This window comes from Suricata suricatta, chromosome 16, assembly GCF_006229205.1.
Source record: "Suricata suricatta isolate VVHF042 chromosome 16, meerkat_22Aug2017_6uvM2_HiC, whole genome shotgun sequence".
NCBI lineage: Eukaryota > Metazoa > Chordata > Mammalia > Carnivora > Herpestidae > Suricata > Suricata suricatta.
Window position 1 is genome coordinate 13022138 of NC_043715.1, and position 27733 is coordinate 13049870.

The 27733-nt window shown below is 51.7% G+C and overlaps 1 protein-coding gene and 1 long non-coding RNA gene across 2 annotated transcripts; one reads left to right on the forward strand and one right to left on the reverse strand.

Moving 5' to 3' along the window:
- Positions 1-122: 122 nt before the first annotated feature.
- CALB2 (calbindin 2) lies at positions 123-25759 on the forward strand. The gene is made up of 11 exons (XM_029925177.1): positions 123-289; positions 10358-10434; positions 12957-13046; positions 15152-15232; positions 18474-18530; positions 19071-19148; positions 19636-19691; positions 20005-20044; positions 20744-20797; positions 21393-21464; positions 25056-25759. The coding sequence occupies exons 1-11, from the start codon at positions 196-198 to the stop codon at positions 25170-25172; spliced, it is 816 nt and encodes a 271-aa protein (XP_029781037.1). The 5' UTR covers positions 123-195; the 3' UTR covers positions 25173-25759.
- LOC115280346 lies at positions 11551-22173 on the reverse strand. The gene is made up of 4 exons (XR_003903744.1): positions 22133-22173; positions 15533-15696; positions 12382-12461; positions 11551-12015 (listed from the first exon to the last, which is right to left on the reverse strand). It is a non-coding gene; the product is annotated as an uncharacterized LOC115280346 (long non-coding RNA).
- Positions 25760-27733: the final 1974 nt, after the last annotated feature.

Below are 27733 nucleotides of genomic sequence, written 5' to 3' on the forward strand. Positions count from 1 at the left end.
CTGCGCCGCCGCCGCCGCCCCACGGAGACCCGGGCTGATTCTCTGAGCGCGCGCGCCCCCTGCTGGCGGCCTGGCGCGGGCGCAGCCTCCGGACCGTATATAAAGGCAGCGTGGCGCGCAGGACCTGGCCGAGTGCAGGAGCAGAGCCGGGCGCAGGGACAGCGCTGTGCGCCTGAGGTCTCCGAGCGGCTCGCCATGGCTAGCCCGCAGCAGCAGCCCCCTTACCTGCACCTGGCCGAGCTGACGGCGTCCCAGTTCCTGGAAATCTGGAAGCACTTTGATGCAGACGGTCAGTAGATCTCTTAACTTCTGTGCCCATTGGGCCCCCAGGGAGCCTGCGGTGGAGGGGAAGGGGACTTCGCTGATGCGGGCAGGTGTACGTTTGTCCCAGAGGATGTTTGGGCAGCAAAACCTGCTGAGGTCGGGGTCTGGAGTTTGGGAAACACCTGGCTGCCCTGGTGACAACTGTCAGCAACTTTTCTTCCCTGACACAGACGGCAGAGAGCCCACCAGCTTTTGCAGCCTCATTCTGGGCAAGTTGGAGCTTTCCCAGAGAGCAGGCCTGGGCAAGCAAGGCTCCCCATGATTCCCCCTGCCATCTTATCTTCCCCACCTTTCTCTTCAGGGTAATGGCCTGCCTTCAGCTGCTGCAGCCACAGGTCTCAAAAGCCCACTCGTTTCTTTCTTGAGGTTCCCCTTTTGTTTAATACCAGGTTAGCCCCCCGTCCATGTCCTGGAGGCTGGGGCGAGCTGGGGGATACTGAAGGGAAACCCCTGGCCTCCCCAGACTGATTGGGAGCAGGGGTGGAGAGTGACATCGCCCCGGAACACCCCTTGGGCTTCCGCCCTGGGCAGATGGGTCCCCTACGCAGCAGCAGTGGGTGTGGTGGGGGCAGGGTTGAGTTACAAACCTGAAATATTCCCTCATAATCCTGGGTCCTTTGGGTGACACCATCTCTGGGTGGGGGGAGGCCCAATCTTAAATGCAAATGAGACACTGATACACCCAGAAATCGAGGGCTGGACTGAATGACCTTTGGAGGTGGCTCCCAGTGCTAGCATTCCAAGAGTCTGTGACTGATCTGACTGGGACATAAAGTGAGCCCCGCCCCTCCTCCTTCAGGAGCTTCTGATATCGCTAGAGATGTTTTCTCCACCACTCCAAAAAAAATTAAGTGATCTGATTCCCTTCTCTGAGGTCCTGGCTGGGGTGGGCATCCAAAATGTTCTGGCATCTCAGACCATTGGCAGGGTGGTGGCTCAGGGTGTTTATCCCGGGATTGACAGCAAGGGGGGGATGGGAACCAGAGGGAGGATCAGTCCATGGTTCACTTAATTCTTCCCTCCTCCTTTCGTCACCTCCTCAGGGCATGAAAATGGCCAAACAGAGGCCCTCTGCCCAGAGTGCTTGGAGAGGCAAGGGTTAATGTCCAAGGACTCTCCTTCGTAAAGTTTTGTTCCCTTGGAGCAAACCGAGAAGGCTGGGTTGGGAGCCAAGCAGAGGACTGGGGGAGCAACACCCAGGTTAGGACTGAGATCTGCCTGTGAATTACTGAAGGGGGTGGTAGACTGTTACATCTGTAAAATGGGCCTCACGAGGGGTGTACTTCCAATCCTCAGTGTGTGACAGAAAACTCACTTGGTGAAAAGGGGCTGTAAGGTGCTGCCTCTTAGCATTCCAGAGGACGTGCACCTTCCCTAAGGATGTTTCTGCCAGTTTATCTGCACCAGAGACTTTCATGATTCAAGGAAAGTTACCAAGTGGCCAAGGTTACACCACCGTCCTCCTGCCAGATGAGTCAGCTATAATAGAGGACTCCGTAGTTCTACGTCCCCCCTGTGCTCAGGGGGACAGCCGACAGCACTCTGAATAATCGTGCGGATCCTTACATTTATCCGAGGCCTCATACTGTTCAGTACACAATCACACCTCCTTGAGTCCCACACTGAGAGGCTGCTGGGCAGGTCGTGGTTCTGCTTGTGCGGACCAGGAACCAGACACAAGGGGGGAGTTCTCCGAGGTTGTGTAACCAGGTAGTAGGGGGGCTGCTTCCTGGCCTGTGTTTATTCCCTGGCACGTGTTTTGGACACGCGTGTTTTGGACACGCATTTGAGTTGGAAGAGGGGTTTTTCCATGATGAGAGGTACAAGTTGCCCTCTCACTTGCCCCCAGAAGAGCCTCTACCATCCCCAGGCTTGGAGGTGATAGGCAGTTCCTTTAGTCTCAGAAAGGGGTCCTTGTCCTGGCTGGAGCATAGCTAAGCTAGCACGGGACACAACAGTCCTTGGAGACCCCCAAGACGTTGTGCCTCTGGCTCCCTCCTGCTCTGATGTGGAAGGGGAGCTAAAGGCTTGCTGCTGGGTCCTTGTCCACCAGACACCCCGTTGCACTCTCTGGCCACAGCCTCAGGGAAGTCCCAAGGAGGGGCCACAGACTTAACAGAGAAAGAAGAGAAAAAGGCTTAAAATGCCAGAGATGGCTCAGAGGTGCTTTAGCCAAGTTGGCATTCCACTAACGTTCCCAGAATTAGGCTGTGGGCTGCCTTGCTCCGTACCTTCCTTATCCTCCCGTTCCGCATACCCAAAGGCCACTGGGGACCCACACTCTCCCCTGAGGTGCTCCCTGCCATATCTGGCCCCCCCTTACTAACTCTGGCTTCTATTTTCATCTTGGGGTTTCTTCTTGACACAGAGTCCCCCCGCCACTCACAAACTGAAAGAGCTCTGGGAGGACTCGCTTTGCAGCTCACGGGTCCCTGGAGCCTCGTTAGGCACAGCCACCAGGGGGAGGGAGCCACCGCCCCACTCCTCCTGGACCCCCAAGAAACAAAGACCAGGAGACCCTAGGAGAAGCCGGATGCCAAGGAGAGTGGAGATGGGGTAGGGGGCGCATTCCTAACCAGGAGGAAGTCATCCTGGTGACTTTGCCCTCAGAGTTAGATTCTTTTCAAAATCATCATTGGTCTCATGGTCGAGAAAGGAAAGAGGGGGTGTCTGGAGAGAGACAAATTGAGACTCAGAGAGGCAAAGTTCTTTATACAAGATCACACAGCAAAGTGGGAGGGGGGAGACCCAGGAATCTTGTACCATCCCTGGACCCTTCCTCCTCAGTCAGCCAAGTTTACGCGTCTGGGGGAGGGAGGGATTCAGATGTCATCTCTCAAAGGCAGACGTAGGGAAGACAGTGACCAAGTGTACCATAGGCCCACATGCCACCTCCATGCTCTGAGTGACCCCTCCATGGCCCTGTACATGCGTCCACTGCCCTGTTGTTACCTGGTCACTTCTCTGTCAGGAACGTCCTCACTCTACAAGATCCAAGTGGCTGAGGGCAGCCCAGCTCAGAGCTCACCCTGGCCTGTCTACATGGTTCTGATCAGCGGGGCCACCAGTTTCCTGTTGTGCTGACGGCCAGCGGGAATGTCTATGCAGAGTCAAGGTGTGGGAAACACCTTAGCCTTTAGAAGCAACTGAAATCCTAGGGCTAAGATGGCTTCTCTCCCAGAGGCCAGCAGACATCCCAGATCCAAGCAGGGAATCCCACTCACCCCAGAAATCTATCCGACAGACATACACTCATACACATGCAAAAAGTTATATGAGGAGTCTCTTACCGAGTTCTTTGGAATACTGAAAATCTGAGGGGGAATGTACTTCATTAGGGAGGAGAAAAACGAATTGTGCCAGTCTCTAGAGCAGAATATTATACAACCAAGCAGAATAAGGTGGGCTTTTGTATTGATGTGGGAAACCATCCAAGATGTACTATTAAGATGTTTTTAAATGAGAGCAGGACTATTCTAGCATGACCCCATTTTCATTATTCATGAGGCAAACACGCTGTAAGATACTTGACAGAATATAACATAGAGAATAGAGAACGGTGGCTGTCTCTACAGAGTGGCTGAGATCAAATTAAAAGGCATTTGTTTTACTAAGTTAATTTCTGTAGTGTTTGAAAATTGTATATAAGAGCTTCCGTTTCTCGTGTTCATCTGCCAAACGGTAAAGGTGTAAATAAAAAGTTCTTTCTCTCCAGGTGTGGAAATCTGCCCAGATGCTCCTGGGCATTTGTCTGCCCCCAGATGGCCCTGGTGACGGGGTGGAGGGGGATCTCAAAGCCTCTCATAGGGAGGAAGCCGTGTTCCCGATCTGTGTAGGCCTGGAGGCCCTTGAAAATTAGGGAGAGGAAGGCCCTGCCCTGTCTTTCCCCCTCTGCCCTCCCACACCAAGCGCAGTTACAGAAATATCCCTAAAACCCCCACACCACGAAGACTCTCCAACCCGAGTGCAGGCTCTGCCAGAGCACGGGTCACTGCTAAGTTTGTGACCCTGCAGGGAGCTAAGCCACAGGGCCTCTCTCTCCACCTGTGCAGCTTGCTCTGAGATACTAAATGAAGGCTCTTGGGTCAGTGAAAGAAGATTCCTTCTTTCACAAACAGGGTACAGAATATCCAGTATATATTAAGTATTTACACAAACACTACAACATTCGCAATGCAACAGAACTGTGCTACACATCAGGTGGCTACAGGACTCATGAAAACCATCACTGCTTGGCACAGAAAAGTCAGAGGGGTCTGGTGCCGGGAGCCGCGGCCGGAGTTGTCTGAGGGAGGCTTTCCCAGGGCAGCCAGCAGCCCTGGGAGCCCACATCCCTGCCCGCTCGCCCTGTTCATTCCCCTCTAGGCTCCAGGAGCTGCACTGGCCGAGCCCCCGAGCTGAGCCCCTGACAAGCGAATCTGTCAGGTCCGCGTGTCTCACCGGGAGAGCAGGGCATGGACTTGGGGTTTGTGATGGCAGGATGTGGGGTTCTCTGGGAGTAGCCTCCTGTCCTATCCAGGGTAAGCGCTAGGAATCAGTCCCCGACTCTGCTTCACCCCCAAACCCCCAAATGCTTTGCTGACAGTGCCCTTTGGTATGGAGTGTCCAGCGTGCGGGGTGGCCCTGCCTGGCAGCCTCTGTGAGTGCCCGGGCCCCTCAGCCTGCCTCAGGGCATGATTGCACCAGCCAGGGAGGCCCTGTGTCTGCGAGGAGCTGCGGATCCCCAGGGAGGGAGCCCTGGGGTGCAGTTTCACAAACAAGACACTTGAGGCCGCCTCGCCAGGGCAGCCACCAGCCCAGGGAGCCACGTCCCTGCCTGCTCACCCTGTTTATTCCCCGCTGGACTCCCGTGGCTGCACTAGCTGAGCCCCTGAGGGAGGTTTCCAGGGCTGAGGAGACCCTCAGGGACATCTCTTCTCACACCTGGGGAGCCCAGATTACTAGAGCAGACGTGAGGCTCTTCGAAAACAGTGCCTCTCCCCTCGCGGCTCTCCGGGCCAGTCGCCCCCCACGCCCGCCTTTGCCCAGCCAGACCCATCTGGGGCCTCTGGCCTCAGCCCTCACCCGCTCCTTCCTGGCTCTCTACTGTCCTCCCTCCTCCCTCGCCCAATCTGCCCAGCATCCTTACCTGTCTATCTACCTGGCAGGTCCTGAAGACCAGCTGGGGTGCGGTGTAGGATGCTCTTTGTAAACGGTTCACACCATGAAAAGTAATATTAATATCAGGGCAGATTCTCAAGAAGCCAATTTCTAGCCCCAAAGGGTGGTGTTTGTTTGTCTCGAAGGGTGCTTAGGCTGAGAGGTGCAGGGCAATTTTCCTTTCCATAAATTCGAACTCCAGACAAACAACCAAATGGCTTGGCCTCATAAACACTTTCTTAACGAGGAAGTCTGAAACTTCTGTACTTCGTGACTTCGTGATTCTCTAACCTGTGCATCACAGAGGGACACAGACTGGTGAGTGCCCCCACATCAGACCAGTAGTTCTCAAACTTGAGCATGTAGGAGGGCTTGTTAAAACACAGGGGTCTGGGCCTCACTCCCGGTGCTTCTGCCTCAGGGGGTCTTGGGTAGGGCCTGGGATTCTGCATTTCTAACCAGCTCCCAGGCAATTCCAATGCTACTGTTCCACAGACCACAATTTGAACAGCAGGCCCTTATACTCCAGACCTACTAAATTAGACTCTCCATTTTAATAAGATCCCCAGATAATTCTTGCACACCTTAACGTTTGAGACTCACTGCTCTAAAGCAGTCCTTAATCCTGACTGAGAGAGCTTTGAAAACATGCCCAGGAGAAGTCCCCACCCCATCAATTAACTCAGAAGCTCTGGGGGTGGGGCCCGGCATGGTGTTGTTTTAAAAGCTTCCCTGGTGATTCTAATACACAGCCTGGGCTGAGAACCAGCACTCTAAACTCTGAGCTGAAGAGTTTACCGCCATGGACGGGTTCAGAGGACAGAGCTTTCCATTTGGGTGAGACTCTACATTTTCCAGAATGCTCTCACAACATTATCTTATGCGGCTTTCACACAGCTCTATAAAGTAGAAAGGGCATAAATAGTTATACCAATTTTAGAGATCAAGAAATCGAAGCTCAGAGAGATTGACTTGTTCAACATCCCATGGACAGTCACAGAGCTGGTGACCCTTACCTCTTACTCCGGCTTCCCTGGCCTGTCCTGGGCTTAGAAAATCCGTACAGACAAGTCTCAGTGAGAAACAAGTCGAGCTCTTTCCAGCATTGGGCAGAGCGGCGTTTGGTCAAGCTTCCCAAGGGTCTGTGATTAGCTTAATTATAAAGAAGTTTTACTTCACTTTCAATTTGGGGAAACCGAGGCACGGTGGTGGTGGAGAATGGTAGCAAGAGTACAATAAGGAGGGATGCAGGGCCCCTGACTCCCACCCAGCCCCTTTTTCCTGACGTTCACGGGATGTGGTTTGACAGGAAGGCGAGGAGCAGCAGTTGCTATGGTAACCACATTCTTCTCAATGCCCGTCCACGTGAGATTTGCATGGGGGCCTGTCCCCCCACGCCCTGAGAAGAGGGTCATAGATAAAGCAACCGTTTGTCTAGTGCTGAAGTCGGCCCTGGAAGGATGTCGGTCGGCCCATCCTCCACGCCGGACAGACCACGCTGCTGCCCCGGTGATGGACAGAGGTGGCTCTGAGGGGGACCAAGTGGCAAAGGGCTTTCCCCCCAGGAGTGGGGGGTGCCCCTCTGGGCCCCAAGCCCCTGCCTCCCTGTCCCACCTCTGCTCCTCTCCCTCCACCCTCAGCTGCTAGATCCTGGCCATTCTGTGTGGCTGCCTCGCCCCACTAGACCATTAAATGCTCCCGGGTAATGAGCCCACGTCTAGAATTGTCTACAGCTCCCTGAGCAACGGGCACAAAGCTGAACTGCTCTTTACTTCAGTAAACAACATATGTTTGTTGAATGGAAGCACCTGCTGTCCCTTTGCCGGGACCACAGAGAGGAGGCAGCGGTGGGACTCCCAGCAGGAGGGGCCTGCCGGCCTCTGGGGCGTCCTGCTGCCGGGCCGTGCAAGGTGGACCCAGGCAGGGGACTGCTTCCTGCCGCTCCTCTGTCCTGGCTCCCCTCCTGCGTCTGATTTTACGCCTCCCTCTGTCCTCCCTGCGCGGTAGCGGGGGCTTCTCAGAGAGATAAGCAGCCCCAGCAGGTCCATCTCTGTTCTGTTACCTCATCACTCCTTCTCCTTGCTGGTGGTCTTTCCCTGCCTCCTCCCCACCCGTTAGAACATAAGCCCCATCACGGCAGACCTTGTCTACCTCACTTTTACAACCCTGGTGCCTAGCATGCGGCAGGCACAAAGTGGATGCTCAGTTAATTGTTGAGTGAGTGAATGAATGAATGAATGAATAAAACCTAAGTCAGGAATTAGGATACTCTAGGTCTGGTCCTGCCTTGCTGTATGTTCCTGAACAGATTGCTTACCTTCTCTGTGCCTCAGTTTCTTTGTCACAAGAAGAAGATTCTGTTCTGCCCTGTTGTGATCCTGTGTGTCTGAAAGGATTGTGACGGCTTGGAAGCCCGGAAGTAGATCTTGAACATTGCCGTGTCCCCCCACGGTAACCTACACAGGGCCTGGCACATAGGGAGGCTTCAAATGATCTGCTGAAGCAAAGAAAGAACCAAATATGCTTTGAACAATTAAAAGTGTTCCATCTGTGAGGAATTACTGACACTCACAAGCATCCGTGCTCTCCTGCTGGGCAAGCCACTGGCTGACTGTCTGGTTCTTAAGGTTGTTAAACTACCTTAAAACTTTTCTAGAACAAGAATAAACACAAATACATGTGTTCTTTGTAAATTTCAGAGAAACCCCAAGAAAAAAGTGGGTCCCACAGGTCTGCACCTTTCTGCTTTTCTTCTTCCCATTCAGCTTGCTCCGTGGGACATGGCTTAGGGCTGGCCTCAACTGCTTGGGCCTCCCTCTGCACCCCAAACTTTACTAGCCTAAAGCAAGCAGCTTACGGCCAAGCTTAAGGCTGCAGAAACACCGTCCAGGGTGGTGACGCCCACGGCCATCTTGGAGGCTCACTGTGGGCCAACACATTCTGTGTGTAATCATCCGAGGAGTCTTCACCCTCATTACTCCCATTTTATAGGTGAGGAAACTGAGGCTCGGAGAGGCAACATCCCAGAGTGAACCAGGCAGTGATAGAGGCAGGAGGAGAACTGGGTGAGGGTGCCTCCATAGGAATTGGGGGTAACCCCCACCCCGCCCCTCACGGCAGGTGCAGGAACTAGCCGAGACGCAGCAGAGCAGGCAGTGGTGGGGGAGGGGGCACTGTTCAGAGCTGGGTGGCAAATGCTCCTTCAAAGCCATCCTCCTGCATCTGGGGCTGACCCCTCCACGTCCGAGTCAGCCTCCTCCTAATACACTCATGAAACAGACTCACTCCCTCCTTCACGCGTCCGTCCCACCCCGCCTCGAGGCCCACCTCCAGGGCCTCTGCCCCTTTGAATGTGCTCACAGTGCCAGCTCTGAGCCCCCCACGCCAACCCAGCCCCGGGCTTCTGGAAGCTGTGCCTGGGCCCAGAACTGCTTTCAGCTTTCTGCCTCAGAAATGGGAGAACAGCAAGGAGTACCGAGGAAGAGAAAAATTGCTTATTCCTTCAGCTCAGAGTTCTCATCAACTAGACTGCCCTCTTGTCTAGAAAGCCCTGGACCTTCCCTCTCTCCCCCTCTGCAGTGGGCCTCACAGGCCATGAGACCCACGCCCAGGAGGTTCCAGCTGTCCCAGGAACGATGACCACTCTCTGCTCTGGGAAAAGGGAACGCAGTCTGCATTGGCGGACCTCACGGCCTCGCTCAGTGCCTTGCAATGGTCGTCTCCCCTGCCCTTAACCCCATGACCGAGGTGCCTGCTCCCAAAGGACAGATGCCTGCCTTTCTCTTACCACTTTTCCTCTCTCTGTTAGTTTCCTGAAGCTGCTCTAACAAAGTACTACAAACTGGGTGGCTTAAAATCACAGAAATTTTTTCTCTTACAGTTCCAGATGCTGGGAGTCCAAAATTAAGGGGTTGACAGGATCGCTTCCTTCCGGAGGCTCCAAGGGACAGTCCTTCTGTGCCTCTCTCCTAGCTCCTGGGGGTTGCCCGGAATCCATGGCGATACGTCAGTCTGGTCTTTGTCTCTGTCTTCACGAAGTCTTCTTCCTTGTGTGTCTCTGTGTCTTCATGTGGCCTTCTTATAAGGACACCAGTCATTGGATTAGGACCTAACCTAATCTAGTATGACCTCATTTTACCTGGACATGGATTTGGGGGGAAAGGGGGGCACTTTTTTGATGGGGGGAACAAGTGAGCAAGGAGCATGGAGAGAGAGAGAACCCCACAAGGGGCAGAGAGGGACAGAGACAGAGGGAGAGCGAGAAGCAGGGCTCACCCGAAGCAGGACTTGCGTTTTACCCAAAGCACGGCTCCAGCTCACCAGGAAGCAGGGACTTGAATTCACAAACTGCGAGATCATGACCGGAGCTGAAGTCAAATGCTTCACCAACTGAGCCACCCAGGCGCCCAGTGCGGGAACACTCTTCAACTCAGTAGGCCCTCCGACGCCAGAGACCCAAATTCTGCCTCAGACCTTACTCACCCTTGTGACCAGGGCCTGCCACCTACTGACAAACCAGACGCAGATGACCCGTTGTCCCCTGTTGGGTTCTGGCTCCTGCTGCTTGCCCACCCAGCTACGGACAGTCCCAGCTCAGCTCACCTCTTCTGGCCTGGCCCCGATGCCGGTCCCTCCCAGGGCTCTCTGACTACCGAACATACACCCCCCAAAGATACACGGTTATTAATCTTGCAGCTGCACGAGCTGCACACACACCCGGAGAGCAGGACCCACATCCCTGACGCCGCGGGCCAGGGCTGACCCAGACACCTGCTTGTGGCCCAGCGAGGAGGAGTTCTCCGTGAAGCCCCTGACTTCCCCATCACCCCACCCTCATCAGTCTCACTATTTGGCTCTGAGGTCAACTGTGTTTTATCCTTTGCTTTCTTCACAGGAAATGGGTATATTGAAGGTAAAGAGCTAGAAAACTTTTTCCAAGAGCTGGAGAAGGCAAGAAAAGGCTCTGGAATGGTAAGACCAGCACTCTGTCCCATTGTTTGATTTATCTTTCATCCTGCCCATGGCTTTTAGCATTGTCTGTCCCTAGTCACGCACCTCATAAGCCAGCCTGACATCTCTGGTCTTGACCTTCCAAGTTTTTCTTTAATTTGTAAGGAATTTTTTTTAATTGGAATCATCCCTTAAGAAGAGAACCTTGCTTCAATATCTTTGGGTGTCTGGGATTGAGGGGTGCTCATAAATGGACACCAGGGATTAATGAACCCCCCCCAAAACAAAGCAAAGCTTTGTGAATGTGTATATAAAAACTTCTTCCCCCTAAGGAATAATCCAGAGCCTAAGATTCTCAGAGGGGCCGTGGCTCAGATTGGATGTCTCAGGGGTTTCTAGCCCAGTTCCTCAGTGTCAGTACTACTGGCAGGCCTGGGCAATTCTCTGTCTTGGGGAGGGTGGCATTGTCCTGTGCCTTGTAGGACATTTAGAAGTATCACTGGCTCTCCCTACGAGATGCCAATAGCATCGCCTCCAAGCTGTGACAATCAGAAATGTCTTCAGACATTACCAAATGTCCCCTGTGGGAGGCACAGAATAATCCCCACTAAAGAACCACTGTTAGACCAACAGAGTCTGGAATCCTCAGCAAGGACCTAGAGGCAAACAGAGGATCGTTCCAAACCAATGTCTGAACCAGATAGTACTGACCAGCCTCATTCATGCAGGTATCAGCCTGCCTGCAGCAACTCCAGATCACGTCCCCGCCTCTTAATGGCAGGGTCATTATTTCCCGCAGAACCAAACAGGCACTATTAAATTTACTAAGGCCTTTGGAGGACTGTTTGAAATACTGAAAAGCTAAGGTAATTGGAGTTGGTCTGTTGTAATTCCCACGGCACGTTCTCAAATATACATAATCAGATCCATTCCCCGCCCCTCTAGCTCCCGCTAGTCTTTTGGGGGTCTCTACTCTCCCCTGCTTCATGTCTGTTGGCCAGTCCCCTGCTAATTAGCAAGTCTTAGTGGCGCCATTTGGGAAACGAGTCACAAGCCCCGTGAAGAGCCCCCCCCCCCCAGAACTCAGCAGAGCACCCAGTGAGGAGGAGGTCCAGGCAATGGGCTTAGGCGATGGAGGTGATTCATGGGTTTGTTTATCAACTGTTCCCCCATCATCCCTCATTACTAGGATAATGAAGCCTAGATCACAGAAAACACAGGCTTCAAAACAGATTCTAGGATCAGGGGGAGGCGGAGGAATGTGTTTTTATGAAGTGCTTCTAGTCTGCAATCTTAGTCATAACCTTCCTCAGAAGCCGTCAGGGGTGATTCTCAAGCGCGTCAACACCAGTCTTAACTGACACCACCCAGGACTCGTGTTCAGAGCAGCTGCTCTGGGGTGGAAGGAGGACTGGCTTTAGAAGCAGGAGTCACGAGTTCCAGCTCCAGCTGCACCAGCTGACGACCTCGGGTCACTGCACCTCGGCCTCCGTTTGTATGTAAACTGGACAGGACTCTGACCTCACTGAGGCCGCTGTGAAAGCTGAATCGGATGACCACATCTGTGATAAGGGCCTCGGCTCCTTCCGTGCACACTTGTAACTGTAAAGCAATACATATTGTTTAGTAAATAGTGGTAACTTGAAACCAGTTCCGATTGAAGGGATACAGAAAAGACTAAACTGAAGAATTAATAGAAATCTCCTGGGTCCAGTTCAAGCACACAGCCCACCTGGCGTCCTCAGAGCGGCCAAGAAGAGGCCTGAGCGGCCCAGGCAGAGTCACCCCTGGTCAGGGAGGAGGACGAGCCCGTTAATGCACAGAATTAGTTCTGCAGCCGCCAAACCAGGGTCAGGCTTGAGAATTTCGAAGCGCCTTAGATTTAAGATAGGCAACAATGAGCTAAAGAAGCTTTTGAAGTTCTCTGCTTTGAATGGTCACGATAATCTAACGGGTGATTTAAATCACCTTGGCTATCTGAACACTTTCTCCTCACATTCCTCCTGGGGTACAATCCGAGTGAAAAATATCGTGAATTGCCGTTAAATCTGAAAGGAAAAAAAAGTGCACAGTTCACCCGGCTCTGGTACAGTGCTTAGTACCTACTGGGGGGCGGGGGGGCCACTAGAATGAGTAGGGTTATATTAGAAGCTGCCTTGGTAAAATGCTGGGGGCTTAGACCTCACACCTGAGTGATGGGAATCAGTCCTCACCCTTCTGATAGAGCTGTGCTTTAATCCCGTCTCAAAGGCAGAGGGAGCGGCATGTTGAATTATACAAATTACTTGGCACAGGGGCATAAGTCCTGCTCCTCTTTGAACATAATGTGACTGAGCCTCGAAGAAGAGACTGCTTGGATTTGGAGGGACCGTGGCAAGGAGAAGCGTGCAGTCCTGACCACTCAGGGCATCGGCCCAGTCTGGTTCTGTGCCTGTGTAGTTGGGGTCCAAAATAATTTGCAACAGTGCCACACCCAGCAGGTGAGAGATCCGCGGCTCGCAGGGGGCCCAGCAGCACAATCTGCCGCATTTGTCTTTCCCCAGATGTCAAAGAGTGACAACTTTGGGGAGAAGATGAAGGAGTTCATGCAGAAGTATGACAAGAACTCGGACGGGAAGATCGAGATGGCAGAGGTGAGCCCTACTGTCCTGGCTAAGAGCTGAGTGGGAGGGGCCGCCCGGGGCCGCGGGCAGGCATCCTCTCCAGACTCCCGGGAGGCGGTGGTCTGGGAGCCCCCACCCCACCTCCGGCACATAAGGTGACCAAAGAGAACAGGTGGGACTTTCTCTGTGTCTTACAAGGAAAGAAGCAACAAACACTGGTTTAAGGCAGGGATGGAGACCGTAAGTGCTCTCAAGGTCCCCACAACGATAGCAAATGTGTGATGAGCCCAGCTTAAGAGAGAAAGGAGGGAGACGACTGGAGAGCAAGAGATTTCATGCCCCACCTAAAGGTATCCAAAGGCAAAAATTTTAATTAATTGATTAATTATTGAAACATAGTTTGCATATATAGTATGTATAATTTATATGTTTATATACACACATACATTTATACATGCCTAGATATATACATATTGTTAAAATATAAACTGAGGCATATTACAAATTTAAAGAATGGGGCACTTGGATGGCTCAGTCGATTAAGCATACGACTTTGGCTCAGGTCATGAATCTCATGGTTTGTGGGTTTGAGCCCTGCACTGGGCTCAGTACTGACAGCTCAGAGTGTGGAGCCTACTTCAGATTCTGTGTCTGCTCTCTCTGCCCCTCCCCTGCACACCTGTATGGGCGTGGCCATGTTCCAGTATAAGTTCATTTACAGAAACAGACACTGGGCCAGATTAGGTTAGGTTAGAGTTAGAGGCTCCTAACCATAGGAAGGGTTGGCTCCCCAGCCCTGCTTCTCTTCAGTTTTTTTTTAAACAACTATCCTGACAGGTTTTACTTATTTTTAAAAAATTTTTTAAGTTTATTTATTTATTTTGAGAGAGAGAGAGAGGGAGCAGCAGCAAGAAGGAGAGACAGAATCCCAAGCAGGCTCTGCACCATCAGCACAGAGCCCAATGAGGGGCTTGAATTTACGAACTGTGAGATCATAATCTGAGATGATACCGCATTGGATGCTTAACCAACTGCGCCACCCAGATGCCCCTCTGCCCCTCTTGGTTCTGTTCCTGCATCCTCAGGCTGGTAACAAGATGGCTGCATCCAGGCATCACATCCACAAACCACCACAAAGGACCCACCTCATTCGGCCCCTCCCAGGGACAAGGAAACCTTTCCCAGAAGTACCCTTAGCAGATTTGCCCTTGCATTTCATTGCCCAGAACTAGATCACATGCCAATCACTAGATACCCAAAAGCCAATCACTGGCAAGAGAAACAAGAGCACATTTAGCTGACTCTGCCCAATCAGAATTTGCCCGTGTCCCAGGGCCACAGCGAGGTGAGTGGGGACGGCCAGCAGTGTTTGCTGAACAAGGGTATCTACATTTTCCAAAAATGAGATACGCTGAAGTAGAGTTTACATACAATAAACTGCATTGATTCGAAGCGTAGAGTTCCAGGAGTTTAGGCAGTTGTGTACAACCATGTAATTACCACCACGATCAAGACACAGCATTTCTATCACAGTCTAATGTTCCTCCACCTGGTGCGGGCCATCCTATCCCAGGCAAGCACTAAGCTCGGATTAGTTTGCAATTTTTAGAATTTTATATAGATGGAATGAATGACCTACCAAGTATTCTTTTGAGACTGGATACTTGCATTAAAAATTTTTTCTTAACATTACTTATTATTGAGAAACAGAGAGAGACAGAGCATGAGCAGGGGAGGGGCAGAGAGAGGGGGAGACACAGAACCTGAACCAGGCTCCAGGCTCTGAGCTGTCAGCACAGAGCCCGATGTGGGGCTGGAACCCATGAGCAGTGAGATCATGACCTGAGCCGAAGTCGGATGCTCAACCAACCGAGCCACCCAGGCACCCCGGATACTTGCATTTTAAAGTGGCACCACTTTCCTGTCCCTCCAACTGCTCATACTCTATCTAGGGTGACCCAGATGCGCTTCTCAGAACATCCTCCTTCCCTTTCGAAGGACTAATCTCAGGAAGAAAGCAAAATGCAGCTCCCACTCCGCCTTGCCATTGGCCATTTAACCATCCTCCCACTGGAAAGTCTCCCCACTCCCCCGCAGGGCCCTCCTAACATCTCCGCTGCTCTCTGGCCCCACAGCTGGCCCAGATCCTGCCGACAGAGGAGAACTTCCTGCTGTGCTTCAGGCAGCACGTGGGCTCCAGCACCGAGTTTATGGAGGTGAGGCCAAGGCACTGCCTTCTCCCTGCACACGGGGTCTGCCTTTCTCCCACGTTCAGAGCCAGGCTCGCCCAGATGCCGGGGAGTGGTCCCTTGGGAGACAGTAAAGCCCCTAGGGCTCCGCTGCTCACCACGTGGGGTCCATGGACCAGCAGCATCAGCATCACACCCCCTGGGTGCTTGTGAGCAATGCAGAGTCCCCGACCCATTGAACCAGAAACTACATTTTAACAAAATCCCCAAACGATATGTACACGTCAAAGTGTGAAGAATACAGAGAATTAAGTGTGGGTCACGTACCTTTGGGAGCTGCCATGTACACGCTCATCTCCCCTTCGGGAACTGGTCATTATTTGGCTCCAAGATCTCACAGACTTTGTTCTCAGTAACATCAGTGTCTCTCACAGTCCTTCGACATTCCATGGAGCACACGTGGGAGCATGGACTCATGTGCCATCCTAGAGCTGGAAAAACCCAGGGAGAATTCCAGCTTGTGGGATCCTCCAGTTCTGATTCTTTACTGTAGTCCGTGCTTCACGGCCCCCTCTTTAAAATGTCCCCCTTTAAAATCGATCTTTGCCACAGAAATTCTTTGAAATGTTCATGTGAAGTAGAACATCCGTACTCACATGTCTTTTGAATAATATTCAACCAATAGATTGAACCATGTGAAATTGTTGCTATTTGACCATTTTTGATCTACAAAAATTCCAAATTCCATATGGTTCAGCCAGATATGTTATTAATCCTGATACCCGGCAAACTACCAATTGTTTCTTGCTATTTTTCTGGGACTCTGCACCCTAGCCATTCCATGTATGTGTCCCTCACAGTGAAACTCAACCCGTACCCCCCACACTGCCTGCCGTGGTCATGACTGGCCTTCAACCTGACTCGAGTTGCCGTTCCTCGTGTTAAATCCCTTTCCAGACACCGGTAATCCCCTGTCCGTGACTTACTGCCCAGAACCTCTCATGGCATTAAGTTCCCCACATGGATAGAAAGTTGGTTAGAAATAACTGATTATCAGAGCAGAAAAGTCATTTTTTAAGTGGCACCTTGCCTAAGCATCTGATATGAATTTCATTTTATGGCGCTTTAAAGGATTTTCTCCAGGTTTTTTTTTTCACCATGGCAAGGTTCCATAAGCTAGTAACTGACATTCTGGGTTTTGTTCTTAGTCCTTCTCTTGCCTATGGGGGCGGAGGTGAGGAGTCTGCATACACTTGTAAGAATGCTGCTTTTGTGGGGGTCAATTTTTCTGTCTGTAGAAAAGGGAGGTTATGCCTGATGGCTCATTCTCTGATAGGGAGGCAACCAAAGACTGGCCTCCATTCTATTTCTGATCTGGAAAATGGGGATGACAATAGCTTGTTAAATGCTTAAAGAGAAGCAAAAAAATACCTTTCCCTGTCTCTGTCTCCGTGTGTCAAAATCATTAGTGGCTTCTCTCTGTGTAGCTGACATGATTCCATATTCTTATCTGTCTTTATCCTTTAATCCACAATATAACTGCTAAGCCAACACCCCTACCATGTTTCCTGGGACCCCACCATCCCACAGCACCCCCGCCCCCGGCATTGTTCATTTGCTACATTTTTATCAGCTAGAAACATCAATTGGTCCCTCTGCTGCTCTGAGAGGCTTGTGCTGCCAGATCGCTCTGTCCCACTGCTAAGCACAACACTGTAATTTCTAATTTTAGTGAGACACCTCAGGATTTCTTTGAGATTTCACAAAGCCCAGGTCTCTTGAACTCTTTTCCTTGAATGGGAAGAGAATGACCCACTGATGGACCAGCATAAAGTGCTGGTGGGGAGAGAAGTGAGCAGAGAGCATGGGGGTGGGGGCAGATCCAGGGAGGGAGGGAGGTCAGACCCAGTGGGATAATCTCTCCAAAAAAAGCGAAAAGCAAAGTGATGCTTTGCTCTGAGTGGGAACTAGAGTCCCTCCTTTTAGGCAACTTAGGAGGAGTCTGCCTTTTTTTCCAGTCGAGACCCAGATGAACTAAATTCTAATGTACTAAGCACATGCAGGTGGCTGGTGAAGTCATATTTATAAACCTGCACGTATTTCTTAGTACTTTTCCAAGGGCAGACCTTCTGGGCATGGAAAGGAATATTTCAATGGAACCAAAGCATTTTTCCCCAGAGAAAAGATACTACCCAGTCAGATACCATCTATCCAAGTTGTCTCTGATATAAGTCTGCCCTTCTGTTAGGATTTGCTTGTGTCTCATAACTCTTTAAAAAAAATCAGGATAAAAATAATACTACCAAATTTCCTGAAGCACAACTATACCATGAGAATTACATAGCCTTATTCCTGGTATGGAAGAAAGATCCCTGGATATCCATAAACTCACACTCCTGGCATTAAAAGGGAGAGATTACATGGAAAAGGGAAGGGAGGCAGGAGATCCAAATTTGGCAAAATAGTTAGTGCTTGCTGGCTCTCAGAAAACCGAACATCACTGGTGTCCAGTGTGCAGTTTGGAGCTGAGGGAGGAGTGAGGGAAAGTCAAGGGAAGAACTCTGGAAAGAAAATATAAGAAATATGATCAGGCACCAACATAGATCAAAGATTTGGGGAAATGGGATTCTCTGGATTGAGCAGGGACAGAGCTGGTTTCCTTTAAAAAAAAAAAAAAAGGAATGCTTTTTGATCACGCAGATGGGGACTGGGCTTGGGATACTCCAGACAAGCTGACTGCATGACCAGTTCTGTTCCCAACCAGACATGGCTGCTGTGTGCACCACGATGGGAGTACAGTGAGGTCTGTTTCTGCCCCTTCCAGAAAGTTCTTATCCTTGCTCCCAGCCCCCACCCTGCGAATGAGAAGCTTCGAGAGCAGTAAAAGGACATGCTGTACACCCACAACAAAAATTGGATCCACCAGATCCTAGTGCTGGAAGTTGCTTGGTTAGCACCTTAGAAAACCATAACCCTATTCAAAAAACAAAACATAACCCTAATTACAAAATTATCCAAAGAGAGACCCAGGCTTGTAGCCAGGTAGAGTAGGAAGACCTTATCCAAACAGTTTTCTTTTTCCTTCTCCTTGGCCAAGGCACTTTCCCCCATTTCTTCAGCTGTGACTTGGGCTAGACCATCTTCATGTCCCCATCCCACTGTAATATTCTTGAACATCAAGACCCAGCCTGGTCCGTTAAAGGGAATTGGAAGGAGGCGTATAGATGTTGACAGGTCTTTGCAATTTGGGTTGGCATTCCCATTGCAGGCTTGGCGGAAGTATGACACAGACAGAAGTGGCTACATTGAAGCCAACGAGCTCAAGGTAGGATGGGCCTTGGGGAGGGCATGGGAGGCATGGAGAAAGGGACTGAGGCCACAGTCCTGGTAGGTGCACTGGGGAGGGAAGAGACATTGGGTGAGGAACATGGGTTTCTGTTCTGCCTAGGGACACTTAAGCCTGGCTCTGAATTGATGGACGTGGTCAGGACAGCCATGTGAAATCAGTAACAGGGAGCCACAGGGCCATGGAGGTCAGCCCATCTGCACAGGCACCTCTGGGGCAATCCTAGCAGATTGGCCTCTGGCTTGTACATCTACCCCTACACTCCTGCGGATCCCCAGGCACAGCTGAGCCCCGTGTCCGGGGCTGTCGGAGGAGCCTATCTCATGGGGTGAGGTTGCATCCAAGAGCTACCTCCAGGCCTTCATGGTCATTCCACAAGCATTAGGGATTAGGGAATTATGAAGGATAGAAACCATACAAATGGTAGCCCTGACAAAACAACGTTGACTAACTGAACAAGTAATGAGGGAAGAACTGCTGAATGAGTCAGGAGCTCTGAAGAGATCTTTTGTATTCTAGGGATTTCTGTCTGACCTGCTGAAGAAGGCGAACCGGCCATATGATGAACCCAAGCTCCAAGAATACACCCAAACCATAGTGAGTGGGCAGAAGTGTCCCTCGCCCCTCCAGAGGCACAGGACTGGGGGTCCCAAGCCAGTGGGATTCTGGGTTTTCAGGCTGACTCTTCAGGCCCAGGTGAAGGGACTCCAGTGGCAACTGGCAAAAGGGATGCTAGTTCGTGGCCCCACACACCCTCTCCCTGAGATCCTCACTGAGCCAGTGTGAGACTGGGAGCATCTGTTTCCATGACAACCTCCACAGCACCAGGAGAAGAAAATGGGATTGGGGAGGGCAGGCCTTTGGTGCTGGCCTACTGTGCTTCTGTGGTCCTCATCCCGAGAAGGGGAGGGAGGAGCAGTAACCAGTTTCAACCATGCTGGTCCCTGACCTGCAGGGGGCCTCAGAGGAGGCCTGAGGACACCCCGCCCATCCTCCTTCCTCTCTAGTAGAAGGGGATAGCAGGCAAGGTCCCACACGAGAGGTCAAAGCAAATAACCCAGGCACCTCTGTCTGTCCCAAACAGCTACGGATGTTTGACTTAAACGGGGATGGCAAGTTGGGCCTCTCGGAGATGTCCCGGTAAGTGCCTGACCCCATCCCCACGGCCACTTTGACCGGGACCTCTGCGGACTGTTCCTGTGCCACCCTCCCTGGCTCTGAGACCAGTCAGTGGGGAGAGTGACGGGTCAGGGGTCCTGAAGCTGAAGACCAAGCTAGACTGAGAGTCAACACCTCAGTGTATCCACCTCCCTCCTTTTAGAACTTGTCACTAATTCCTAAGTGCTCAGAGATGGTTCCAGAACTACAGGCACTGCTTCCACATCCCACCACGTGCAAGTTGTTCTCCCTTCTGCCCTGTGTCTTAAACTCTGCTCTAACACTTTCTTTCCAGACTGTTGCCTGTACAGGAAAACTTTCTGCTTAAGTTTCAGGTAAAAGAGCCCCTCTGCTTTTCTTCCCTTCCCCCCTTCCCTCATCCCTCCCGCTCCACTCTGCCACCCTCCTGTCCACCCTCCACACATGTGCACACACACATACACACGCACAGACACATGCGCACACTCACTTGTGCATACATGCAGGCAAGCAAACATACAGGTGCTCACTCAGACACGTGCTTGCTCATTCGTGCACACATACACATGTGCACACTCAGACAATGCATTGCATGCACACATACACATGCACGCTCACTCACTCATGCACACATGCACACAAACATGCATGTGCACAGACACATGCACTCATTCACTCATGCACACACACACATGCATACAGACACATGCACTCACTCATGCACGAACGCACATGCGTATACGTGCAAACACAGACATGCGCACATGTACACATGCGTGCACGCACATACATGTGCAGAGACATGAGCTAGCTCACTTGTGCACACATGCACATGAGCGCACGCAAACATACACATGCAAATGCAGACACATGTACACGCACACATGTGCATGCATACACATGCATACACAAACACATGCACTCGTTCATGCATAGGCACACACATGCGTGCACACAAACACATCTCCTCTCTCACACACACACACCCACACACACACACACACACACACTCTCCAGGGCTTTTGCTTCTCTCTTTAATACCTTGGGCCTTACAGGGCATGAAGCTGACCTCTGAGGAGTTCAATGCGATCTTCACATTTTACGACAAGGTAAGAGGGAGGACAGCGTGGAATGGAAAAGCAGTGAGCACCGTCAGCAAGAGAGCCCCCGGCCAGAGGGCTCAGTGCTGTCCTTGGGAATCAGGAGGTGCTCAGTACTGCTCCCTCAGTGTCAGGTCACAACTGTGCACGGGAGCGGTCATTTCCTAGGTGGTGGGGAGTGAGAGAGCCTCCTGACCACCCACCAGCTGTTCCTTTGCTGCCCCCAACCCTGTGACTTCAGTCCTCCTCATAACTGAAGGGGGGGGTAAACTTTCAATAGCCCCTGCATTTGTCCTAACATCGCAGGGAGTGAGCTAAATGCTTCTTGACCTCATTTATATTTTTTATGCAAATGAAAAACACCAGAATGCAAATTCGCCCCAAAATGTCCTGTTCCTGCCTTGACTGATAAAGTCAGCAGTTAGGAGATCTCCTGGCAGCACACGGTGTGAACACCTTCTGCGCAGAGTAAAGGGAAGGCCAGACTAGACTCTGTGGGCTCCCGGGATGAGCTGGGGGAGGGGAGGCGGGGAAAGGAAGGCCCGGTCAGGGATGGCAGGCCTGAGTTCTAGAGCTCTGTGCTGCCTCTGCTCCCCATCACCAGGACGGGAGCGGCTACATTGATGAGAACGAGCTGGACGCCCTGCTGAAGGACCTGTATGAGAAAAACAAGAAGGTAAACAGCTGAGCCTGGAGGCCTGGGGAGGTGGCCCTGGGGCAGGAGAGGCTTCTGAGGGAGGGTGGACAAGGAGTGTGGGGTGTATTTTGCTCTCCTGATCACCCATAACTAGGCAATGGCAGTTTGGGGGTTGTTGTTTTGTTTTTCTGGTTGGATGATTGGCTGATTGGTTTATGTTTCTTTTAATTGTAATAAAATAGACTTAACACAAAGTTTACCATCTTAACCATTCAGCAGTTTTAAATAATCCACACTGTTGGGCAACCATCAATACCCCTATGCCCAGAGCTCTCTGCATCTTTTTTAAAACTTTTTTTAATATTTGAGAGTGTGAGTGGGGTAGGGGCAGAGAGAGAGAGGGACACACAGTATCCGAAGCAGGCTCCAGGTTCTGAGCTGTCAGCACAGAGCCCGATGTGGGCTCGAACTCACGAGCCATGAGATCATGACCTCAGCTGAAGTTGGATGCTTAACCGACTGAGCCACCCAGGCGCCCCCAGAGCTCGCTGCATCTTGCAAACTGAAACTCTATCCCCCATTAAACAATTGCTCTCAGCTCCTCCTTCCCATCTGCTGGCACCCACCCTTCCATTTTGTCTCAAATTTGACTGCTCTTGTGCCTCCTAGAAATGGACTCATGCAGTATTTGTCTCTGATCGGCTTACCTCACTCAGCATAATGTCCTCCAGATTCATCCATGTTGTCGTATGTGTAGGAATTTCCTTCCTTTTGAAGGCTGAGTAATATTCCATTGCATATCCATACCATCTTTTGTTTTTCTGCTCATCCGTCAACAGCCACTTGGGTTGTTTCCACCTGTTGGCAGTTTTGAATGATGCTCTGAGGGGGCACTGGCAGCTGACTGGAGCAGCTCGTGGGGTGTCAGCCAAATCGCCATCATAAAAGTCTTTTTGCACAAGGAGAGATTCGTGCTCTCAGCTCCTCCCTCCCACCTGCTGGCCAATGGGAGGTGAAGATATTCCAAATCAATTAACTGCACAGTCTGGGGCTGAGCAAGGGCTCACAGGAGCCACAGAAGCATTTGTTGCCCTCAGAGAAAAGGTGGAGAACTAAACTATTACTCTGCTTCCAGCGACAGACCCCAGGTGGCCCTTCCCGGGGCACATCTCGGGCTCATCTCGGTGCCTGGGGAGTAGGGAGGGGGCAGGGGCGGCAGGTGGACCAGGATCCAGCAGCTGTTTTTGTGGCCGTCTTCCTTCACCTCCTGGAAAATGTCTTTCTCTGAGCAAATAGTTTTTCTCTTTTCTTTAATTAGATGATGAACACTCTATAACTGTGTCTGACTGCCTCAGCTGCCAGGCAAGAGCTAAATTTACTGCTCGATTTCAGGGAGAAAAAATCATTGCAGCCTCTGAGTCTGTCTCCCCTTCCAATTGCTTTCTGACCTCTTCATCTTTGTCCTGAATATCATTCTCCATTTCTTTCCTCCTACATTTATTTTGTTTTTGTTATCTTCCAGTGCTTTTTGAAAGAGGCAGGAAATAAATTATCAGTAAGCAAACACTTCTTAGGAGGAAGGACATATACACCAGGTGTTTGAACTCGGCAGACTTTTTCCTGGCATCAAATTCTAGGAGAAAATTATTTATGCACTCTTACGTGTCTAAGGAATGTCGGGCATCCTAATGGAAAATATCTTTAACTGTAATTATACTAATGAGGCATAATTATTCTCCATATGGCCCTGCTGCACACCTGAGGTTGATCAGCCTTGAGGCCAAGCATTAAATCTTGGGCGTGACCTACCGAGGCTCGCTCTTAATTACCACAAAATATAGCTCATATGGCTGCTCAGGTTCACCTGAAGTGTGGGAACAAACCAGAGCCAGGGGTTGGGTTTAGGAAGCACCCCTGAAGGTTAGAGAACAAAGATATTAATACAGTTGTTTCCCTGGGAGCCTGCCGCCTGTAGAAGCTCAGGACTGGGCCCTGGGGCTGGAGAGGACGAGTCCGTAGAGAGAGCCCCAGGACCCTAAGCAGCAGCACCTGAGCTGTTCTTTGTGACCCCCTCCCCCCCTGGCAGACCTACATTCCCTTTTGATGGTGCAGGACTGTGCTGGGGTTTCTGAACAGACGCACGTTTGAAGCTCCTGAGGAACAGGCTGGTGAGACCCAACCTCAACATTTCTCACCACTCCTGAGACAACGGCAGCTCCCTAAAGTCTTCCTCCACTCCGAGCAGAACTTCTAGACCTAGAAACGGTGTAGCCCCATCCTGTCATGCTGCTAAGATTCTTGATACCACAATGAATCGGCAGTGGGGCAGGGGGGAGGGTTTCAAGCCCCAGGTTGAAATATGGGGGTCCCTTCATTGGCTCCTAATTTGAATGATAGTATTATGAACTAGGTGATATTTCCAGGGACTTCACAACTTTAGGGAAGGTGCTTCCCAAAGCTAGAGATGCTTGCAAAGTGCCCTTGGGGTGGGTAGTGGCACAAAACCAGGAACCGGCCGCATGAGGGGATGTCCTGAAACCACATGATAAAAGACTGACCTTTGAACACCAAAAAAGTGGTGACTGAGGACAGGTGAGCCAGACAAATTATTATAAAGACTCTGGAGCTCAGGAGACTGAGGATATTTATGGCTGTAGAGTTGGTCCAGCCCTTTAGCAAATACCTTAATCTTGATACTCAGGCTTCTCATTAGTTGAATAGGGATAAAGACCATCAGCCTGAAAGGGGAGGTATTAAAAAAAATTAGAAGATCTGCCAACATTTTCAAGATAAAAAGAGGGGGGAGGGAAAAGGTGGCATAGGAGGGAGGTTTGTCTGAGCCAGGGAGAGAGGAAGAGAGAGAAAAAGATAGTAGTATAAGCCAATGATGGCCTTGCTAGATTTCAGACCTATTGGTTGTGTTCACATCAATTACTATAAAGCAGGTATTCAACACAGGCATATCGGGTATTGTTCGGTTTAATGTTGGCCTCCATTTTGCCTGAGACATATGTCCACCGGTCTCAGTGGGCCCTGAAGGTCACAGAAGCCAGTGAACAAGAAGTAGGCAGGTGAGCTTTGCTGCTGGAGGAGACAGGAGTGAGAATTCCTTGTTTAAATGGGTGAGGTTTAGGAAAGGATGGTCCATGGGGCCTGCAGACAAGACCAGGGCGCTTTCCCGGCGTTCTCTTCTTCACATGCAGGGACACAGACCGAGGGCCTGGAGGCCCAGTGAGGTAGAAGACCTGATACAAATTATGCAGAGATAATGGCTGCTGTCACCATAGCTACCGATTTGGGAGTGCATGCTGTGTGTCAGGTGCTGTCCTGCGGGTTCACGCCTATTCCCTCCACTAACCACCGTAACACCTCAATGAGGCAGACACTGTACTGTGGTTCATGTACCCATCTTACAGATGAGGCAGCTGAGACTCAAATTCAATATTCTCCCCCAAAGCAATTCAGCCAGTGAGTGAGAGGGTTTAACCAGAGCTCTCTGACTCCAAAGCCCATGCTTTGCCGGGAAGGGATAAGAGAAAGGCTGTGGCCCAAGTGCTTGTGAATGACTAGGGGAGACGTTCTGGTGGGGCCATCCAGTGAGGGCTCTTACTGATTCCCTCTGTCTCCTAGGAAATGAATATCCAACAGCTCACCAACTACAGAAAGAGCGTCATGTCCTTGGCTGAGGCAGGGAAGCTCTACCGCAAGGACCTGGAGATTGTCCTCTGCAGCGAGCCCCCCATGTAAAGGGGGTGGGGGGCAGGGACTGCTTCTCCACCTCCCCCTACCCCTGCCCCAGCTGCCCTGCCACTTCTACCCGGAACCAGAGATCGTGAGCGCCCCTCCTCTGCCCCTGCAACCTGCACACACCAGCCTACAGAGCAGGAAAGGGAAACTGGAGGGAGGGTTGCTGAGGGGCCTCCCGGAGCCCTCTCCATCCTCCCCCTGCCCTGACCTGGCAGACTGCTCCGCCTGCAGTAGGGCACCAACCTCGGGGGGGGGGGGGGGGGCATGGGCGGAGCTTCCCTGCCCCTCTCTGCTGCGATGCATGAGCTCCTCCGCTGTACCATTTAGGCTTCTGTGTCCCTCGCAGTGGACCCTTCCCTCCCGCTCTGCTACCTTCCTTCCCGTGCCGCCACCACCCAAACTCCCAAGTACCACCCAGCACCTTGATAATGGCATAGCTGTCTTCTCAGAATCCCTGTTCGTGGAGGGTGCCGGCCCTTTGTCCTCTTGACTCAGCGTGCTCCTTTTCTCTTTGGGTTCCTTGTCTCCTTGTTTACCAAAGAAGAGTTTACAGACAATAAAGTGGAAACGTTCTGCGTGGAAACTCACCCCGTCCTAGTCAAGTGGTCGACTACTGTATACAGTTAGCAGCTCTTACTGACGAAGGAGCCAGTGCAGGGCAGAGTTGGGGGGTGGATCCCACAGACTGAATCCACATCCCTTCTAGGAGGGACACCAACTGCGTGTGTTAATAGTGGGACTAGGTGGTCTCCCCCAAGCAAGGGGCGTCTCCAGCCAGGAGTCCTGGACCACCGCACATTTAACCTCTCCTCCTCAAAGTGTAATGTACCCCACAACTCCTCAGATGCCTCACATGGATCTAGAGAGCTCTCTGCGATCCTAGAACAGAGAACTAATTTTTGTCAAATGCTGTCATTCACTGTCTAGAGGATGCATTTGTGCATTACCTCATTTAATGATGCAGCAATCCTATGGATGGACCCCATTTTCAGAGGTAGAACCTGTGGCTGAGACATTAACTTGCTCAGGGTGATACAACTCCTAGGAGGCGGAGCTGACTGAAGCAAGGTGGGGGCAGAGAGGGGGCATATGGGGATCACAAAGAAGCCTCATTTCTCTGCCAGCCACACCCTCCCCTGAGGGAGCCCATCCTATTCCCTACCTGCCTGATACAGCCCAGAAGGTCAGCAGCTCTCTGTCCGCCTGCCTGCACCTGACTGGGCCAGTTAGAATCTCCTGGGACCAGAGGTGGACATCCAAGGCCATCAGACAGAGTGTGTGGCATTGAAGCTGAGTGGTGATAGAGCTTTGGGGGTGAGAGGTAGCAATCCCAAACCAAGCCCGAACTAATGCTGGAGAGAGTAGAGCCCAGGGTCTAGGAGAGGGTATTGGCTAGAGAGCAGTGGAGAACACTGCAGAGTAAAACACAGGGAAGAAGGAACAGAATAAGAAACAGAGAAAGAGTGCAGGGCAGGTGGGCCGTCATGCAGCTCCCCTGAGGCCCTGCTACACTTGCGAATTCCAATTTCCCTGCCCTCCCTATGCATCCTCCAAGGGCACCTCCTGCCCACCAGGCACCTCACCGTCCTCCCTGGTCCCCAGCACCGCGTGCCCCCGATGCGGGTCTCCAGCTCCTCCACCTGCGCTTCCCCTACTAGCGTCCCAGGCAAGATGGAGAGGAGCAGCTGTCACGGTTTGGGATCCACGAGCTTGCGGCTCTTAGATGGGGTTTGCTGGAGTCCCCTCGCCCAGGCCCACTTCTGCTCAGCGGAAGGGGAGGCCGGTGCTCTTCAGGAGACCCTGCCTTCTTTATCAAGCCTGATTAGTTCATTCCGAACCTAGATACCCGTCTATCAGGATCTATCAGGACAGGGGGCAGGGGTGGAGCGGTCCTGACTCTTCTGTGTTGGGAGCCTGGGCCAGGTGATTCCCAACAGGGACAGGTGGCATTGTGATTCCCCTCCACCGCTTCTCTCCTGTCAACACCGGCCGGTTGCCGCCTAACTGGTCGGTGCATCAGGAGCCAGCGCCCCTCCCTCGGAGGAAGACCCCTGCCCAGCCCCACACCAGGTAAGGGAAATCTCCCATTCCAGAGAGGGGCCTCCCTGACCTGCATGAGGCTGATAGAAAGATTTCAACCACGAGGCATATGTCTCCGGGGTACATTCTGTCACCACACACAGTTCCCTTTGGAACAAATCCATCTAACTACATTCTGGAGAGAGGTCTGCGTTCCCCTGGTCTCCCAGGCACCCCCAGGTCCACATTTCCCTTGGCCTGCATTTTCTCCAGCTGACTCCAACTCCCCAGCTCCTAACACAAGGTCAGCAGAAATGTCTCCTAAGAGAAGGAAAATGCCCAGGGGCACCAAGTCCACTCAGCAAGTCCAGAGGAGGGGGCGGGACTCACAACCAGAACTTGGTGAGCGGGAATTAGGTGCATCTTGGCCAGTATGAGGTGGTTCCCAGAGCAGGCTGGTCAAACCCACAGGATGCCAGGTCATTGGGAAGAAGCTTTTAGGGTTAGAACCACTGCAGTTCTTCTCCCAAGGAAAGTGCTAA